At 51.4% G+C, this 19,324-nt stretch overlaps 1 protein-coding gene across 1 annotated transcript; it reads right to left on the bottom strand.

Moving 5' to 3' along the window:
• Positions 1-3,988: 3,988 nt before the first annotated feature.
• HOXC13 (homeobox C13) lies at positions 3,989-10,470 on the bottom strand. Its single transcript, XM_056120279.1, is given in 3 exon segments — positions 3,989-4,245; positions 9,728-10,361; positions 10,363-10,470. Coding segments are annotated over 3 exon segments (999 nt in total).
• Between the last annotated feature and the right edge of the window lie 8,854 nt (positions 10,471-19,324).

Genomic DNA, 19,324 nt, shown 5'->3' with positions numbered 1-19,324 from the left:
CACGGAGCCTGGTTGGTGGAAAAGGCGCTTGCCCCCTCCTCCTCCCAGAAGCCCCGTGTTCCCCAGGGCCCCTCGGGTCTACCGGCGCCGCCGGTCTGGAGCTCATCGGCCTGAACCAGCCAGTGGAAGGTGTTTGAGGAGTGGTCTGGGGTCATCCTCCAAGTTGAATGCAGGTGGATCTAAGGGTGGGGTTTCTCTTTCGAGGGGGCTGTCTCCAGTTGTCCAGCCTGTGGATGTCCCAAGCTCTGCCCGGCTCACTCCCACATTTGTTTGCTGAGCCAGGCTGCTAAGGACTGGAATCAGAGCAGATGATCCTGAAGGGTGTCCCTCCACCACCAAAGAACTCCTGGGCTCCCTCAGGTGGGTTTCTGGCTGTGGATCTACTCTGTTGGGCCTCTGAGTGCTAAGATGATGCTGTGTGGTAGGGTTCCCCAGACACACACACACACACACACACACACACACACACACACGAGAATTTCCCTGAGAACCATCAGTCCTTCTGATGGTCTGGTAGAGAAAAGTTCAGAGGGAAATTCCTGTGAAGTCCCTGCCTACTTTGCCCCAAGTTTGAGGGAAGGGTAGAGGGAACTTCAGGGGTGGGGAGACCAAGGGGAGTTGGAGAAAGAGAGGCATGCTCACTGCGGGGGAAGCCGTGTGTTTGCTGGCAGAGCCACCTCCAGCTCACAGCCTCACAGATTTGTGTCGCCTGTGCCCTCATGTTTATGGCAGTCACACTCTCACACTGACGCTAGGTAAGAATGGCTTTTTATTTGAATAAAATAAACATACTCTATACCCTGCGATGAGAACTCAACATTCGCACTTGAATGTATACAGGCTGTAAAAGCTGGTCAAAGTCTTCTCTCTCTCTCTCTCTCTCTCATTCTTGCTCTCCTGCTCTCCTGCTCTCTCTTTCTCTATCTACACACACACACACACACACACACACACACACACACACACCTTTATGTGTACAACTTTATTGAATATCTTCCAGAATCCTCAATGAAAATGCCCTGTATTGGAGGAAGGAAAGAAAAGGTAGGGAATGGAGAATCAGGGCAGGAATAATAAGCAACTATTGTTTCTTTCCCAGAACGAACACACGCTCACGCAGCACCTAGTCAACAAGGGAATGGTCATTCACAGGCTTTTTCATTCTTGTGGGCCAGTATCTATCCCAATGCCTCTGGCACACTGGAACACACAGCGACCCAGAGGCCCTTTGGTCCCTGGCAGTGTCGTCCCCAAGCAGAACAATGGACCTGCACCTCTTTTCCACGCCCTTAGTCGCTTCCTGTGGGCTCCTCTGGGCTCCTCGGTTTGTGACGACTGAGACTGTGGGTGCAGAACTAGAGGGATTCCTCCGAGAATGTAAGCCTTCTCTTTCCCAATTTTCCACAGCTGTGTTATTTGTCGGCCCAAGACACCCTAAAGCCCAGAGGGGTGCGGTTCATATTAAGGGATCTACTTGATTCGCTTTTTGTGTGCTACTCACATTTAGCTCCAGTTCTTTCTGTCTTAGGGGAGAGTCAGCAGATTTTGAAGAGAGATGGTGGGGTAGTGAGAAAGGAGGATGAAACTACTACGAATGAACCTTTATTCCTGGGATACTTACCCCTTCCCTCCTAAATCCCACTGGCAGTATGAGTGAGCCAGAGACACTGACAGTCTCCACAGAGAGTGAATTATCCAAGGTTCTTTGTCGCTCAGTATGTATGTTTGTGTGTTTGTGTGTATGTGTGTGTGTGTGCGTGTGTTTGAGCACAAGTGCATCAGCACTAGTGCTTATGGCTGTGTCTGTTCACCCCTCAGAAACATTTATTTAAATTAAAATTTGTAAACTTCAGTCATTAGGCAAAGGAAGATGGGGAAACTCTGATTTGCAACCCAATGCCTCTAGCCTCTCTGCATCTCAGGAGAAAAATATTATATATAAATAAAAATTGCCGCAGTAAAGATTTAATCTGAGATAACATTGTTTTAGGCTATATTGCTTTTTTAAAGTCTCTTAACCTGACGATTTAACGATCTCATTAACTCTGCCAGATAGGAAGATAGGCAGCAGGGATGGACGGACAGGGAAAACAAATCAGTAGTGTAGTCTACGGGGTTCCTACGTCCTGGAGAACAAGAGCTACTCGGAAGATTAGAGAACAAAAGGGGTTGGTTTAGTGAAGTGGGGGCCCAAAGAGTTCTAGAGGACTAATCTCTCTGCAGGGGTTGAGAAAAGCTGGGGCCACAGCTAGCTGCCCATGTTCCGGGTCCTAGATCCCCTCTGAGGACGAAACTCCCCAGGATCCACAGGACCCTAAGGCTCAGTCCCCCACTGCTCTCAGGCACCACCCATAGAGTTCAGCACCCAGATTCCAATCGGAACCCCAACCCTTAGTGAGCCATAATGACTCTTATTCACCTGCTCCCCAGCCTTCCTACTCCCAAAGGGATTCTTCTCACCCCAGGTATGGCCTCTGTTTGGGGCTTATTTCTAATGAGAGGGAGTGTTTGCCTATATAAAGGGTAGTAACAATCCAGATAACGCACTTTACAAACCTGATGTCTGTAGAGCAAAATTTGGGTTTGGGATCTACCCAACTGGAGCGATGTCCCCTCCCCATTCTCCCTAAAACAGGGAATCCACAGTCAGGACTGAGACAATGAGAAGGAATCTTGAGCAATAAAATCACGGCAAAAAAAAAGGGATTTTATTTTAAAAACAGGTTTGATTTTTTTTCCTTTTTTTTGCATTCAGTACACTGTCATTCAGACATCACAATACTATATACAGATACACAACGTTAAAAAAAAAAGCCTATTCCTGGTGAACATTTCAAAAGAACACTGTTTTGTAATGCGCAGGTGGGAAGAGAGAAGTGAAGTGAGGACCCCCCCTCCCCAGTCCCCAAGCACCAAGTTGGCCTTTGAGGAGGGAAACGTTTGGCAGCCTCCACATAAGCTGGCCAATGGAGCCAGCTCTTTGCCCTCCTGCAAGATAACTGCTTTCCTCTGAACAAATCAGTAAAAGTGAAAGTGTGAGGCCTCTCTCCTGAGCTGGGACTTTGCTGCAAAGCCAGAGAGGGATTCTGCTGGGGCACCCACTCTCCACTCAATGAAGAGGAACTTGTTCTTCCCTTAGAAAAAAGTTCTGCTTCTGTTCCTGATCCCCCAACCTGAGAAGGGCAGGTGGGGAGGACATAGTTAGCAGCACAGTTGGAGTTTCTTCCTTAGATTTTCAAATGCTGAAAGAGAGCAGAACAGAGGAGGCAAAGGCGGCTCCTCCGAGAAGTTCAGTTTGTTTATCGGTTGGATTAAAGAGTAGGGATTTCCTCGTCGCCTTTTGTTGAAAGGTGACTTTTATTGACCCAGACAGGAAGAAAACCTAGGGTGCTGTCTATACTCCAATCACAATGCCAGATCCCTAATAATTATCATTAATGTGAACTTGTTTAAAAATATGCACAGAAAATCTTAACTGGAACGTCTTGCCTAACTAAAGGGTACGGGAGGGACAGTCGGGGCGCAGGAAGAACTGGAAGAAAAAGTATGAAACTTGCCAGGTCCTGAACCAAGGCAATGTCCCCAGAAGGGACCGCTCTCTGCCTGGGCAAAGGACGAGGCAAGAATGGGGTACTTTGGGCTCCCCCAACCCTGCTTTGGTTGGAATGATTGGGCTCTTTGCTGCCACTCAGCTTTCAGGCAAGGCAAACGAGCGGGATGGAGGCTGGTAGCCTTCCGCCCCCAGCCCACCCAGGCCCACCCCCACAGTGGTGGGAGGTCTGTAGGTTCCAGAAGAGGGTGTGGGTTAAGGATGGGGTCGGGGAGTAGGGCCTCGGATCCTCTGGGCCTGCCGGGCGGGGCGGCGCGATTCCTCATTCTTGTTAACATTAAATATATTCATCGGCACCAGCGAAGCGTCCTTCCGTGGGTTCGGTTATGGTACAAAGCGGGCGACATAAATAGACAGGGCGGGCGACTGGGCTGGCGGTCAGGTGGAATGGAGATGAGGTGCTTTCGATTTGCTGACCACCTTTTTCTCTTTGACCCGCCGGTTCTGGAACCAAATGGTGACTTGGCGCTCGGAAAGGTTTGTGGTGGCCGAGATGCGCCGGCGCTTCTCTTTGGTGATGAACTTGCTGGCGGCGTACTCCTTCTCCAGCTCCTTCAGCTGCACCTTGGTGTAAGGGACACGCTTCTTGCGCCCGCGCCGGTAGCTGCTCACCTCGGGCTGCAGGGGAACCACATCTGGGGGAGAGAGAAGGGCACAGGCACAAGTGAGTGGCAGGGTGTAGGCTAGTTTCTGCAGGGACAAACAGGGAACCGTGGATGTGCCGCCTCTGCCCCTCTGCGATCAGCAAGAGCACAGCTGAGGTGAGGCAAGGCACACATTGCCCCCAGTGTGAAGCTGAAGGAGAAATCACAACGCCCCCTCCCAATCAGAAACCCTCACAAAACAACATTCATCTATCTTGATAGATAATGATTTGATGTAAAGCTTTTCAAAATAAAAAGCGATTTAAAATAGGATGACCAGGATATCAAATTTGAAATTAATCAGTTGTACTGAAATCTCCTCCTGGTTGCAGTTAGATCACACGGGTACCCATTGGCTTACACTCTGGGGACTGTGTTGTGTGTGTCTAAGGAGAGTCTGACGTCTGACGGGGCAGGGAGATGGCTGCTGTGGTGGGCAGAGACTACGAGAGCATCTTCAGGCCTTTTTGACCACTAATTCTGTTCTAGGATTCTGTGGCCTACACCAATGGAAAAGAAGAAACACAATGTGCCCACGGAGATTCTCTCTCCCTGAAGCTGTGTTCTAAGGACAGCCACGCGGGACCCCTCCAGACTCAGCACTGAAGTGGGAGGCCCTAGACCCGAGAGATAGGCAAAAAGATATCTGGAAGTTTGGGGGACACATCCCAGGGCCTGCCCTGCCCACTGGAGAAGGTTCTTGAAGAACCCTTCTCGGATTCAAATTGGCTGTTCACATGTCCTCTGTAAAAAAACAAAGCCCCCAAAGGACAAACCTCAGTTCTTGCTTGCCCCTTGCATTTTTGTGATTTTGTAAATTACAGTACATTTTGCTCCATTCCTGCAGGCCTTAAAGGAAATTTGGGATTATTCATCCCAAGTAGGAGCCCCATCATTAAGGCCTAAACACCTTGTCATCCCAACCATACCTTTTTGCTTTCATTTTGCCCTGACAATATCACAGGAACTAAAAAATTAACGTGATTTCTTTCTCTCCCTTTACTCCAGTCTCCATCACGTCAGTCAAGGACCAGGAGCAATGCTTTCAAGGGAAGTAGAAAACTCTGGAGCTTACCTGAGAACTCAGCCCTCAATCTATAAAATATAAGTAAGTTTAGTTTCTTCAGGCAGAAACTAAAGAGGAAGGCAGAAAACGTGGGGTTTCCCCTTCATTCCTATGGCAACTCGGAAGTGTGGACATCATCCAGAATGAAGACATAAAGCTCTTCCTGAAATGCTTGTTCTCACTCCACTCTCATAAAACCTTCCCCACACCCATTCTCATTGGGTTTGCTTGCTCATAGGGACCTGTGCCTAGATTAGATGGGGTGAGAAGACAATCAAAGGCGGGGAGAATAAAGTGCTCAGGAAGAGTATGAGAGAGTGAGGGGTTCCTACGGGCCTGCTTCAGTTGTCTTTAGGATGACAATTTCTTGGGAAAATAGTTGAGTTTATCATTCTTCTCTGCCCATATAAGAATAGGCTGGGGATTTTTAAGTTGTTTTTTAACTTTGAAAAACAAAATGACTTTAAGAGAGCAGATCGTTAGGTTTAAAATAATTTGGGAGGACTATATAAGATCTCAAATTTGACTTTTTTTTTAGATATAGCTGTGGCTTGGCAAATTGGTGGTTCTGGAATAAGAGTAAGACAAAGGCAGTACATATGTAGTGACCATAAGATTTTGAAAAATTCCTAGGACTTCTTTAGGCTTTTAAAAGTTAAACCCATTTAACAAGATGAGGAATCTGAGGCTCAGAATGAGTGAAATAATTTCAGTGGCAGAGCCAGATTTTAAACCCAGATTTTCTGACTCAACATAATGACAGAGTTAGTTCTAAAATGGTACAATCCAACTTCAGAACAACTCCCTTTTTTTCCTAAAAAAAAAAAAAGTGGAATAAAGGCAGGTTTGGATTCCTGTATTAACCAGATGCTTGTCTCTGACTTTTAAAACCTCTTCTTCTGGACTTCCTCACGTTTGGGACCCCTAAATATTCCAATTTTAAATTTCTACATGAGGTTTAATAATTTAATTTTTAGATTTAAAAATGTAAGATATGAAATATGCAAATCACTATACAAACTAGTTGTTTTTCTCCACAGGACACCAAGGATTGATCTGGACAAGTTTTTCATGGATTAGACCAAATTGTTGGCTATTCTGTCCTCCTGGGGAAATGCCTTCAGTCTTGTTTTTTCAAAGAAGTCCCATTTGATAGCCTCTTGTGATATACCAGCACTGGAGTGCACGGGCACGGCACGCGCGCACACACACGCACACACACACACAAACACACACATATACCATACATACACACACACACTCTTCATACCTGGGAACCTAGGGAACCCATTAGTCTCTCTCTCTCTCTCTCTCTCTCTCTCTCTCTCTCTCTCTCTCTCTCTCTCCTTTAGATCCCATTAGATACCTTTGAGGAGAGATTAAAATTAAAATATGATCAATGCTTAGTATAGTTTTTTTTCTCTATCTGGGGGTCCTATACATATGTTCCCACATCTTTCTCACTGTTGACCACCCACCCTCATCACAGGACTCTGGGCTCCGTGAAGGACCCAGTCCGGTTACAAATTACAACTGCTGATCTCAAGCCAAACCCAAAGATCTGTCAGTAAGAGCTTCCAATATGATCCCAAGAACCCCCCTACTTATTTCTTTCCATTGCTCTCTCCCACTAAAATCTCTCTGTATACGTGTCTCTGTTTCTCCCTGTCTCCCCAGCTTCCGACCCCTGACAGTTTCATACACATGTACCTTTCTCATGAATTCTCTCTTGGAATTTCTGCAGATTCTACCCTGGAATTTGTGTTCCCTGTATAAAAAAAAAAGTCTCCATTCACCACAGAAAGGGAGGTAGTGGTGGTGAAACAGCAATGAAGCTAGGGTATGTATAATTGGGGGAAGGAAGAAGCCACAACACATCTTGGCTCTAATTATCTGGATCTTTCTGAACAATTGCCTCCATCTCCCACAGCAGCCCAGACTGCCGCAGATGAGGTTTCTCAGAGCCAGAGGCGTTGAAGAGAGACAGTAGTGTTTATGCCTGGATGCTGCAGAACAAACCACAATTGCATAGACAGAGTTATCTAGAAATCTCACTACTTCTAAAAGATCTCTGTGTGGGTAGAAAGATAGAGGGTGTCTGAAGATAATTTCTTTTTCATCTGCCTCTTGCCTGGACCTCTGAATGCACTGAGGTACACCAGACTGATTCTGTCTCACAGAAGAGAATGTGAGCACAAAGCTACTGAGACACACTGGGTTTTGGATCCAGTGTGGCAAGTCTCAATTGAGCTATATATTTTTCTAAATTTAAAATATGTTTTCCACTAGGAGGCCCTTCTCAAAACCAGTTTAATTTTGGCATTCCCTCCCCCCCCCCCCCCCCCCAGGAATCTTGAAAGATGTTTGTTTTGCTCAAGGAGATTTCTCAGTGGCTCTTCAGTCTTCACCATGCTCCACCAACACACAGAGGATGCCAGAGTAGCTCCCTCACTTCAATCTTTTCACGCTAAATCTGTACCTGTACCTCAGCGGGTTTGCCTAGCTGTTTGCCCCAGACCTGTACCACAGCGGGTCTGGTGGGCATCTGCTCTCCTGCTCTTGAGTCCCTTGGCATATCTTATTGGTACCCCCTACTCTAGAAGTTGTTGCTGGATCTTCTTCTAAGGAGCCTTTGGGTGAGATGGGGAGCGGAAGGGTCCTCTCTCCACACATATTGCTGCCTACCTATATGTATCTTACCTCTCTTCTAGAAATGAACCACTGTGTTTTTATTAAATAGTAATAGAAATATATACAAATATTACACCAGTGCAGAGTAGGCAGTATACTATGCCACGATATAAAATTCTATCACCTTCAACCGTCTGGTAATCAGAAATAGGGGTGCTTAAGTATACCCCAGCCTAGGGTTCAGTTGTGTTATAGTATGCAATCTCATAATGTTCACAAGTATGAGTTTTGCTATGCTTTCTGATTTCATTCAGGGATTTTTTTCACCAACCGCCTTTGCTCCCAAATCCCGGCGGCAGAGGATTTTCAGGCCCATCCTGAGGAGGTCTGCAAGTCTACACATTCCAATGAAAATGCCCCACACATGGCACTGGCGATCCTGTGGGCAGTACAGGGAGACACAGAGGCTGCTCTGGGCTCCCCAAAGCATCTGGAGGGGATCCAGTCAGTTCCAGTCAGTTCTTTCTCACTGAGCTCTGCTTACAGCTACAGCAAACTCCAGCTCTGATTAGACCCTGAATTCTGGGTTCACCGAAGAGCTAAACCCGAAGCTCCTGATGCAATTTTGAGAACCCTGGGAGCAGAAGAGGAACCTGCCATATTTAGAGACAGCATCAATTGGAGAGGGCAGAGCATCAGTGGTGGCTTGCTCCCATGCCCAGACTTGCCTCACAGGGTCCCACTCTGGGCCTGGACCCCACATCCTACGAGAACAGGTCTTCTACCCACTGGTCTCAGCCTCCTCCCTGCTTCCTCCGGATAAGGCACCAATCAATGACTCTCTCCCCTCATCTGGGGAGTTGGCAGGCTAGGTACGCGGAGGATTTGAGTCCAGTATACCGAGCGAGGCAAAGACAATTTCATAGCCCGAGACAGGTGTGATTTCATAGCCCGAGACACAGCCCCCTGAGCAATTTCAACATTTCTACTCCCTTCCCAAACCGCGGAATTCACGAGTGAATTTTCAAAAATAAATCTGGGAAAGCAAAAAACCAAAAAACACCGACTGTATTTTTGCACACGCAGGCAAACTAGCCCCCAACAGACTCGCACGCAAGCACACACCCGGCCTGAAGGACCTTGAACACCGTGGCCAAGACAGGGTTGGGGTTCTCATCCCCCCACCGTGGCCAAGACAGGGTTGGGGTTCTCATCCCCCCACCGTGGCCAAGACAGGGTTGGGGGTTCTCACCCCCCCACTGTGGCTGGGTTTGGGGTTCCCACCCCCCCCAACGGTGGCCAAGACGACTGGGCTTGGGGTTCTCATCCCCGCCCAGTGACTGGGTCCGGTCGCAGACTGCGGCGGAGGACCCCACGGCCCCCGGTGAGGTCCCCGCACCGCACCCGTCACGCGCGCCCGGCGCAAGCGGGCTGTACGGCCGAGCGCCGCGCGCGCGCGCGCGCGCGTGGGGCCGGAGCCGGCCGCGGGAGGAGGCGGCGAGCTCCCGACTCGGGCCGAGCCGGCGGCCCGGCGCTCGGGCGCCTGCGATTGCTTCACTCCCGGCCGGGCAGCGCCGGGGAACGTGTCGGAGCAGATTTCTTCCCCGGCGCATTCCTCAGCGCAGCTCGCCCGGCCGGCTCCTTCGGCGGCCCCGCGGAGCCGGCGCGCCGGGGCCAGACGGCGGGGGTGGCTGGGGCGCGCAGCCCCGGGGCAGGCGCGGCGCGGCGCGGCGCGGCGGGGAGGGGACCCCGCGGCGGGCCGGGCCCCGGCCTTACCTGGGAAGGGCGACTTCCAGAGGTGGGCGGACTGCGACTGCTCCTTGGAGCAGTACACCTGACTGTCCCAGCCGTTGGAGAGGGCCCAGTGCTGGTAGCCCTCGACGGGGATGAGCGCGTCGTGGCGCGGCTCCGGGTGCCCGCTGATCCCGGGCACCACCGACACGTCCAGGTAGCCGGGCATCGCCTGGTAGGAGCTGGCGAAGCTGGGGTAGAAGGCGAACTCCTTGGCCCGGGAGGACAGGTCGTCGCCGGGCAGCGCGCCCGACGGCTCCGGGTACTTGTCGCCCGGGTGGTAGGCGCAGGGCTTCTGCTGCAGGTTCACGTTGTGCGACAGGCGGCAGCCGTAGTAGCTGCCGCCGAACGGGTAGCCGTAGCCCAGGGTGGCGCTGGACGAGGTGGGGGGCGCCGGCGGCGGGGCGCACTGGCGCGCCGCCTCCGGGGCCGGGATGTCCGTGTAGACGGCGCCCTGCGGGGCGCCCAGGGGAGCGGGCGGGCGGCCCAGCACGGGGTGCGGGAGCAGGTCGCGGCAGTGGCTGGCCGGGCAGCCGCTGCCCAGCCCGTCCATGCCGGGGGCCTTCCCGGGGCTCGCGCCGCCGCAGCCGCCCCCCGCGCCGCCCGCGCCCCCCCGCGCCGCCGCCGCCGCCGCCGCCGCCGCCGCCGCCGCTCTCGGCCGCGCTGTCCTCATAGACGTACATAAGGCTCTCGGGCCAGCGCGGGTGCAGGAGCAGCGAAGTCGTCATGACATGGTCTGCTCGGGCTTTTTAAAAACTCCACTCGCCAGAGGCCGCGAGCCGGGGAGACACCTCGCTCCGCTTTCCCCTCCCCCATGCCGCCTCCTCCCCTCCTCCCCCTCCTCCCCCTCCTCCTCCCGCCGGGGCTTCCACCGCCCTCCCGCCGCCGCGCGTCTACGCATGCGGAGGCGCTTCATTAAGAAATCGCGCGGCTCCCGCCCCCCGCCCCCGGCTGCGCCCCGGCGCCCACGTGACGCGGCGGGCGCACGTGACGCCCGGGTCCGCTCCCCGGGGTGGGAACCCCTGGGGATGGGCGGGGCGGAGGGGCACGGCCCCCGGCGATTGGCTGGCGAGAGGGGCCGGGAGGCGGGGCCGGGGCGGTTTAAAGGGACGGGGCGCCGCCCCCCTGGCCGGCCCGGGGGAGGGGGAAGGAGGAGGGGAGGCCGGGTCTGGCCGACGCGAGGGGGCTGCGAGCGAGCCGGCGGTTGCCGGGCGCCGCCTCCTCGGGCCGAGACCCGCCCGGACCCACATCCCTGGGCCGAGACCCGCCCGGACCCAACACCCCTGGGCCGAGACCCGCCCGGACCCAACGTCCCTGGGCCGAGACCCGCCCGGACCCAACGTCCCTGGGCCGAGACCCGCCCGGACCCAACGTCCCTGGGCCGAGACCCGCCCGGACCCAACGTCCCTGGGCCGAGACCCGCCCGGACCCAACGTCCCTGGGCCGAGACCCGCCCGGACCCAACGTCCCTGGGCCGAGACCCGCCCGGACCCAACGTCCCTGGGCCGAGACCCGCCCGGACCCACATCCCTGGGCCGAGACCCGCCCGGACCCAACGTCCCTGGGCCGAGACCCGCCCGGACCCACCGTCCCTGGGCCGAGACCCGCCCGGACCCACCGTCCCTGGGCCGAGACCCGCCCGGACCCAACGTCCCTGGGCCGAGAACCGCCCGGACCCAACGTCCCTGGGCCGAGACCCGCCCGGACCCAACGTCCCTGGGCCGAGACCCGCCCGGACCCAACACCCCTGGGCCGAGACCCGCCCGGACCCACATCCCTGGGCCGAGACCCACCCGGACCCGACATCCCTGGGCCGAGACCCGCCCGGACCCAACGTCCCTGGGCCGAGACCCGCCCGGACCCGACATCCTTGGGCTGAGATGTATGGGGAGATGACGGACCCCTACTCCAAAGCCGTTCTCCGTGCCTGGCAGGGTGTCTGGAGTGGGGCTTGGGGTTTGGGGAAGAGGAGAATTCAATTTTTTTTTTTGTTTTAGCTGGGGGAAATGCACGGTGGGGCGTTGGGGAGCTTTTGCTCTGTCTCGGCAGACTCCCCTCCAGCTCACCGCTGGGAAGAAGCCGGAGCGACGCCGCGCAGCGAGACTGGGATGCACGCGTTGTCTGTCCAAAGCCCCGGCTGAGAGAGACCCTCTTGGCTCTTCGTTTGCAAGCCTCTCTCAAACGCAGCAGAAAGGCCTGGAGAGATGTGATAACTAACTAGACATGCATCATTGCCCGAGAGATGCGCTCAGTGAAAACGGAGGGAAATAACATAATAGGGAAATGGGACAATAGAGGAGACTGATATTCAGGATGACAATAGAAATTGGAGAGTTTTCTCAAAGTAGAGAGGAGGGAAGGGCCGGGAGAGAATTCCATCTAGGAAAACTAAAAAAACGGATACCGACTTGAGCAGCCGATTGATCTCAGATCGGAGCACAAAAGAAAATGTATGAGAAGTTGGCACTTTGGGAGACCCCTGAAGCCAGACCTAAACCCATCTTCCCCTCTGCCTGCCTAAATTGAGACAAAGACCAAGGCCGAGGAACCCAGTTCAATGCACTCCTAGCCGATCATCACCTCTTGAGCTCCCAGGCTTTCTTGGGAACTGCTCCCATTTTGCAGGGAGCGTTGTTTTGCGCGTCAAAATTGCCCCCCATGTGAAAGGGAAAAAATGGATGCAGATTACTTAGAAATGAATTTTCTAAAGCTCTGCTCTCTTCTCCCAGTCTCTTCACCTGTCTGGCCTTTATGTAGGAAAAAAGCCATCACTTGTCAGGGTGCATCTCCATGGAATTGAGCCAAGTTCTCAATCAGCCTGGGGCCTCCCGGAGGAGAGAGAGAGAGAGAGAGAGAGAGAGAGAGAGAGAGAGAGAGAGAGAGAGAGAGAGAGAGAGGAAGAGGAGAGGGGCTGCAACATCTCCTTTCCTGCCCATGGCTCCGATTTTCAAAGCGGGGTGCTTCTGTCTACATGGCATGTAAAGGCTGTGACTATGAAGTAGCCCCCAGATAAACCAGATGTACTGGACCCTCCAGTGGAAGACAAAATGGCCAGGTTGGTACTGGGATTTGGCCCAGGGACTCCCTGCTTTCTCCTTAGCGGGGGAAAGGTGGTGGTTGATGTTGATGGTGGCACATGCCCTGGCATCCTAAATTAGGCTAGGCAGGTGACCCAGTTTTCATCACCAGCCCAGCCAAGGTAGCTCTGGCGGGGTTGGCAGGAAATCGAAATTAGCAGGAAGGTTAGCAACACTGGAAGCAAGGCAGCTTGACTGCGCTGCTACTGAAGATGGAGGAGCAAGAAGAGGAGTGCCCAGGGGAAGGGGATGGTGGTGCCGGAGGCTCTCGGCTAGGAAGCAGCTTTCATGCCTGGGGACTCCAAGGTCAAGGTAAAATGAGGAGAGCAAACAGGGCCTGGCCAGTCTAGACTGGGTCGCATGACCTTGGCCCCTGAGTCAGCTGCAGACTGGCTGGTGGGGGTGGGTGGTTGAGGAAATCTGCTGGTGTCCAGCCCCTGCAGAGTGTGGAGGGAGCCCACGGGGAACCCTGATTTCCCTCCTGTGAGAGCCTAGCCTGAGGTAGAATCTCTCACTACCTGGGGTGGGCTTGACACTAGGAGAAACAAAGGAACCCCAACAGCCCATCCCGATCTTGGGGTTCCCGCCCCACTCTGGCAATCCTTCAACCCAACAACACTTATCTTCCATGAGTGGAACCGAAGACTCATCTCCCAGCCTTGGGAGCAGGGGATAGAGTGGCGGGAAGAATCTGGGTCCGGGCGGATCAGCAATAAATAAAATTAATGGTATGTTCTTTTCCAGGTTTATGTAAGGACACTAACTATTCCTATTGCAGTGAGATATCGATTTAATTAACCCGGCAATTTTACAATTCCATTTATTAGGGGCACATGGTGGCCAAATTTTTGCGTCTATCTAGAAGGCAGAGCCAGGACCGATGTCCTCTTTCTCAAGAAGAATCAGTTAGAGCCAATAAAGGTCCCCTCTCAGGGCGAGTTCAGGGCTAAGAGCACGAAATTCGGTTGCACAAGTATCCCCCTACTCCGAACCATACCCGACTCGTTCTTTAGTTCGCCCAAGATCTTCGGCACTGGATCTGGAGGCTCCGGGACTAGGGCGCGCCCGGAGCGCGCAGGGACGCAGTGAAGCCTGAGCCCGCGGCGGGCGGGCGGTAGAAAGTCAAGCCTTGTTGGTTAATTAACTTTAAGCCTGGGGTCGCTTCTCCCTCCTCCCAGAAAAAAACGTGGATCTTGCTGAGACACAAATAAAATCAAATTAAACACTCCAGGAGAAGATACGCCACTGCAAACGTAGTAATTACATCTCCGAGGCGATCCCGCCCTGCAAAGCCCAGCGCTGAAACCCTGGGCTGTGGTGGGCTCGGCGTGGACCCACCAGCCCCCACTCCCGCCGCTCCACTGCCACAACTCGCCCAGCCCGACATTGCTGCTGGAGCGAAGGACTAAGTTGTGGGGAAGACGGGGAACAAATCAAGAGAAATTACAAGAAATGTTTCTCCGTCTCTTGTCTCTTGTCGAGCTGACACTGTGTGTGAGTGGTGGGTGTTGATATTGCAGAGACGTGGGGAGATCAACTGTTTAATTATAAAAAAAAAAGTAGGATAGGGTCCTTCACTCTTTGAGGGGGGAGGGGTTTTTGCTACTATTTTTTTTTTTAAAGGACATTTGTAAAGGGCATTGGGAAAGAGACCGTCCTCAGATTCTCTTAGGATTGACTTTCTGGCTAAGTTCAACTCTGAAATTCTTTTGAAAGACTCCAGTATATAAACAGATCTTCAATGTGTCATCTCACTAAATGTGTGTGTGTATGTGTTTGTGTTTGGCCTGTGGGATTGGGACCAGAGTGGACGCTTGCTCTACCAACCCGTATCATCATGGATGCAACAAAATATGCTGATGAAGATACCAAGTTCTCTGCTGAACTCTCAATGTGCAAATAAAGATCTCTTATCACTGATCTCTCCTACAGAGTTAATACACATACTCATCCTTCTCTTTACTCCAACACCCCTAGGAAATTTCAAGGGAAACGAAGGATCTCTATCAGTCTGAAGTTGCGGGGTGCAATTCCTGGGCCGCTCACTGTATTCTAGAGCTGTGAGTACACAGCCTTTGCAGGGAAGGGCAGGAAGGCGCAGGCCTGAAGCATGCACTTGAGGGCGGAGTGTTGCTGAATATCAGGAGAGGGGAGAAGGAACCAGGAGGTGATGGGCCATATTCAACGCCCAGATTGCTTCACTGGAAACCAGGCATCAGCGAATATGACTCCCCTCCTCCCATCTGATTCCTTCATATCCTGCGGGAGGGGGAGCTTGAAACTCTGAAGCTCCTACTTCCTCCCACCCCCTTTTATGGGAGAAATTCCAGTTTAAAATAAATGGAGGCGGGTGGGTAGAGGCTACTGGAGAACAAAGACCTCACCACCATGAGGGCTGGATTCTGGCCCAGACTTGAGCCTTGCTGGTTGTTCATAGAGTTTGAGGGACTCTTTCCTGTTCACTGATCCATGCTGTAGGGTAGAAGAGACGTGTAAGGAGAGAGGGCGTAAAGTTTGATATATATTGGAGAAAAAGGGAGGGTTGGGGAGGAGAGGTCCCTGAGAGAAAGGGGTTAGGGGTTCAGGGAGGGTGATGGTAGACCATCCCTCAGCATGTCCTATTCGAGTGTGCAAAGCCTCCCCCACAATCAATTACCAGTTGGTTGTAAACTGTATATTTCTGAGGGAAGAAAGAAATGTGGCGGGTCTGGGGCTCCCTGGGCCTGCCCAGTTTCCTCCCCTGGCTCTGAAAAATGGGGGGATGGCCTCAGGATCTTAGAGACACAGCTACCCACCTCCCAGGCTCCTCTAGGAAGTGTTCTCCTCTGATCTCGCCACCCCCACAGCTTGGGCTCCAAGGAGGGCCAGGCTGGCCTCTCCCCCAGCCTGGGAACTCACCTCCTGGACAGCAGCTGCTAGCCTGGCATCTTCCACCTTTATTGTTCTTCTTCCCTCAGGCCCCAGACCGAGGGCGAGGGGACCAGCTTGACTGAGGCATTCCTTGCTTCTTTTTTCTGTCTCTCAAACCCAAACTTGCCTTCTTCCATACCCCATAGAGTTCGAGGGACTCTTTCCTGTTCACTGATCCATGCTGTAGGGTAGCCTCTTTTTGACATGGGGGTATCCACTCCCTTCTGCTGCCAATTGGGTAGACGCAGAGCTAGCCCGGGCTTTGGGGAGCCAAGGGATCGGTAGGAATCCATAGCTGCTGGGATTGGGGTTGCTGTCACCAGTCTTTTCCTGGATTTTCCTGTAGCCTGCCCCCTGTTGCAGATCCTGCCTGGAGGTACACTGGGCTTGGTGGGGAAGATCAGGTGGCACCTTCCACAAAGAACTCTCTGGAAGCCTCCTCCAGTGGCCTCCAGGTTCCTAACCCCAGCCCCCTTTCTTTCACCGCTGCCCCGCCCCGTCCTCCCAACAGCACCAAGCTCATCACAGAGCCCCTTCCCCAACCCTCCTTCCCCCTCCTTCCCCAGCTCAGCCCTTTTCAAATTCCCATCCCTCCGACTCCTGCTTTCTTTTCTTCTTTAGCGGCATCTCAGCCAGTCATTTGCCACCCGCCCCCCCCCCCCAACAGTCCCCCTTGAAAAAAGTTCAAGGGAGTATAAACACAGAGTTAAGAAATTAACAAAGTGTCTCCTCCCTCTGCTGTGGGAGAGGGTCCTCTGTTTCCCCTCCCCCACAACACCTCCCCCTATTAGGAAGCCCTTCAGAAACAGACAAATAAAATCTCTCCTGGGTTTAGGGCCTGTCTGAGAGGGAAGTCCAAGTTCATTTTCAAGTTAGACAAGGGAGCTGAGGGGGGTTGGGGGAAGAGAGGAGTATTTGCTGGGGGCTGCATTTGGCTTCCTTGCAGAGATCTAACAAAGGCCCCTTTTGGTCAGAAAGCCAACAAACTGAAAGCTGGAAAAGGTATTTATCACTTTCCTTCATTCCCTACAATCCTTTAAAGTTTAGATTTGGGAGCTCTTAGTAAGGGAGTCTCTCTCTTCTCAAACTTCTAATTACTTTAATAAAAGATGTGGAAAATAGCATTTTTTCTCAGGGCTAGGAAGTGTTGTAGATCCCCAAAGAGCACTCTTCTGGGTCAAAATTAACTGTTTAACACATTCCAAAAATGACTTAATATAAAAACCATAGCTGAAAGGCCAAACATTTCATCTCTAACTAGATGAAGGCCACCTTAGTGCTCTTTGAGAGGTCCTAAGAGGCAGATGTGGAAAATAAATGCATATTTCATCATGGATGAAGAAAAGGGAAAATCATGTCTGAAATGGATCTCCCAGCAGCTAGCCTCCTCAGAAGTCAGACCAGAAAATGCATTCTAATCATTTTATTTTGAAAATTATTGAGCAGAACACACACACGAAGTAAAGAACCTTTAGAAAATACGTCATCAGGAAAAAACCCCATGATATCCTTCCAAAAGGGAGGAAGAAAGTAAAAACCAACTAAGATGAGGATGAGGAGGGGGTAGAAAAAAAAACACTTTCTTTGCTAGAGCAGCCAAGTTTGCTTGGGATCTATTGAGCAAAAGGCAGGAGGGAGCTTGTGTATCTGAGTATTTGGAACAAGACTCATGCAGGTGGTTATTAAATCTTCCAAAAAAAAAGATACTTTATTGCAGTTCTAGTGACTAAAGCAAAATTGCCCTGGGTATCCTTAGGGTGGATCCAGGCTGTTAGATTTTTTTCCACTGGTTGCCTCCTCTCTCTCACCCACACTTTCTCTTCTCTAGGGAGAAGCACTTCCTCTCCTGCTAGTTTTGATACTGTCTGGTACAGCCAGCCAAGTCAATAACATCTGAATACTAGAAAGTAGGAAGAAAAGTTCTCTTGTCCTCCCTATAGACTTTCTACAGATCTAACCAATACAGTCTTAGAAAATTTAACTCAAATAAGAAGACCCAACTCTCTAGTCATGAGACAACCCCAAATTCCTCAAATTTGGCTTTGAGCATTTCAGGTGGTGGGACATGATAGTCAGATTCTAATTTGGGGGCTCTACTAGATTGTGTATGTGTCAGAGAGCATGGGTTGTAGTGAGTGTGTATTATGTTTCTATAGTATGGAGACATTTGTGGGTGGTTGTGATAGGGGTATCCTGGGAGCAGGAAGATGGGGTGGGGCAAAAGGAAAGGAAACACAGTTAGAGAAGTTCTTTCCAGACGTGACCCTCCCCTCCTTCAGTTGAATCACTCACTACTACAAGTAGGTAGGAGAAAAAGACCACTCTCAGGTTTTGAGGAGTTGTAATTCTTAAGGCATTGGTGCACATAGGGAGAGACTTGTGCAATTATCTCATTCCCTCTAGCCTTAAGAAAATCCTTTTCTGCTAGACTCTGCATTTGTGATTTAAGGAACTTGTAACTCTTTTCAGTACTTGGCTTGCTAATGAATTTTTCCCCAAAGAAGTAGTACAGATTTATTTCTCCCTTCTCTTTTATAGACCCATCATCTCTAGGCAAATATATTGTGTTCTCTTTAGGTGTTAAGCAAATGTTAAGCAAACTTTAGATAAATATTATAATATGTACCCTCAGACACCCATATTCATATAATTAGATAATCTTTTTAAATTAAAATTTTCCTTGGGTATAGATAGCAACCTGTTTATCCTTATTTTATTAATTCATTAATTTTTGTGGCGCAATGAATGAAACCCAGGCATGTGCTCTACCACTGAGCTACATCCCTGACCTTAGTCATATTGAATTAAAAATTTTAAAACTTTTAATCATCCTTATATTCTTGCAGAGAGGTGTGTGGAGTTTGTAGGGCTTATAGTTTTTTGAGTAAAGATATGTGTTGAACCACACACGTTTGTTAATCCAACCTTGACCATTTTCTCTGATGTAGCTAGCTGATAAGTGGAAATGGTATCCAGACACGGAAGAGATGTGTTCTAAAATTTTATTTTTAAAGGACACTAATGGGTCCTGGCTGAGGATCTGCAGGGGTAAATTTGCAGCATGTAGTTCTCAAATATGGTCCCCTCCCCCTGTCCCCCAACCATCACTTAATAGAATTAGGCGCCTGCCAGAATTCAAGTTGCCTTCTCCCAAAACTTGGAGGAATTCTAGTGTTGACAGTTTTTCCAGGGTATTTCCTGCTCCCACCCCCCTCACACAGATTTTGCAGAATTGGGCCACTTTCAGAGCCTGGGTGGCAAGGAGCTGTCTCTGTCAGGAACACCGTGCCAGCATCAACTCCTCTCTCTCTCTCTCTCTCTCTCTCTCTCTCTCTCTCTCTCTCTCTCTCTCTCTCTCTCTCCTCTCTCCTCTCTTCCTCTCCCTCTCTCCCTCTCCCTCTCCCTCTTTCTCGGTTCTGTTGCTCTGGAGACCTCAAGAGTTTCTTAGTTTATCTCGATGGAATACTTTTAAAAAAACGTAGCAATTATTGAAAATTTGACACCACCAACTTGACTAAGCTTGTGTTGGTCGCGCGCAGCATCCACCGCGGACAATAACCGGCCGAGGACAACGCTGGCGCCGCCGCACAGAAGC

Source organism: Sorex fumeus, unplaced genomic scaffold (genome assembly GCF_029834395.1).
Source record: "Sorex fumeus unplaced genomic scaffold, SorFum_2.1 ptg000042l, whole genome shotgun sequence".
Classification (NCBI taxonomy): domain Eukaryota; kingdom Metazoa; phylum Chordata; class Mammalia; order Eulipotyphla; family Soricidae; genus Sorex; species Sorex fumeus.
The sequence above is the reverse complement of the archived record's forward strand: the minus strand, read 5'-3'. Positions and strand labels throughout refer to the sequence as shown.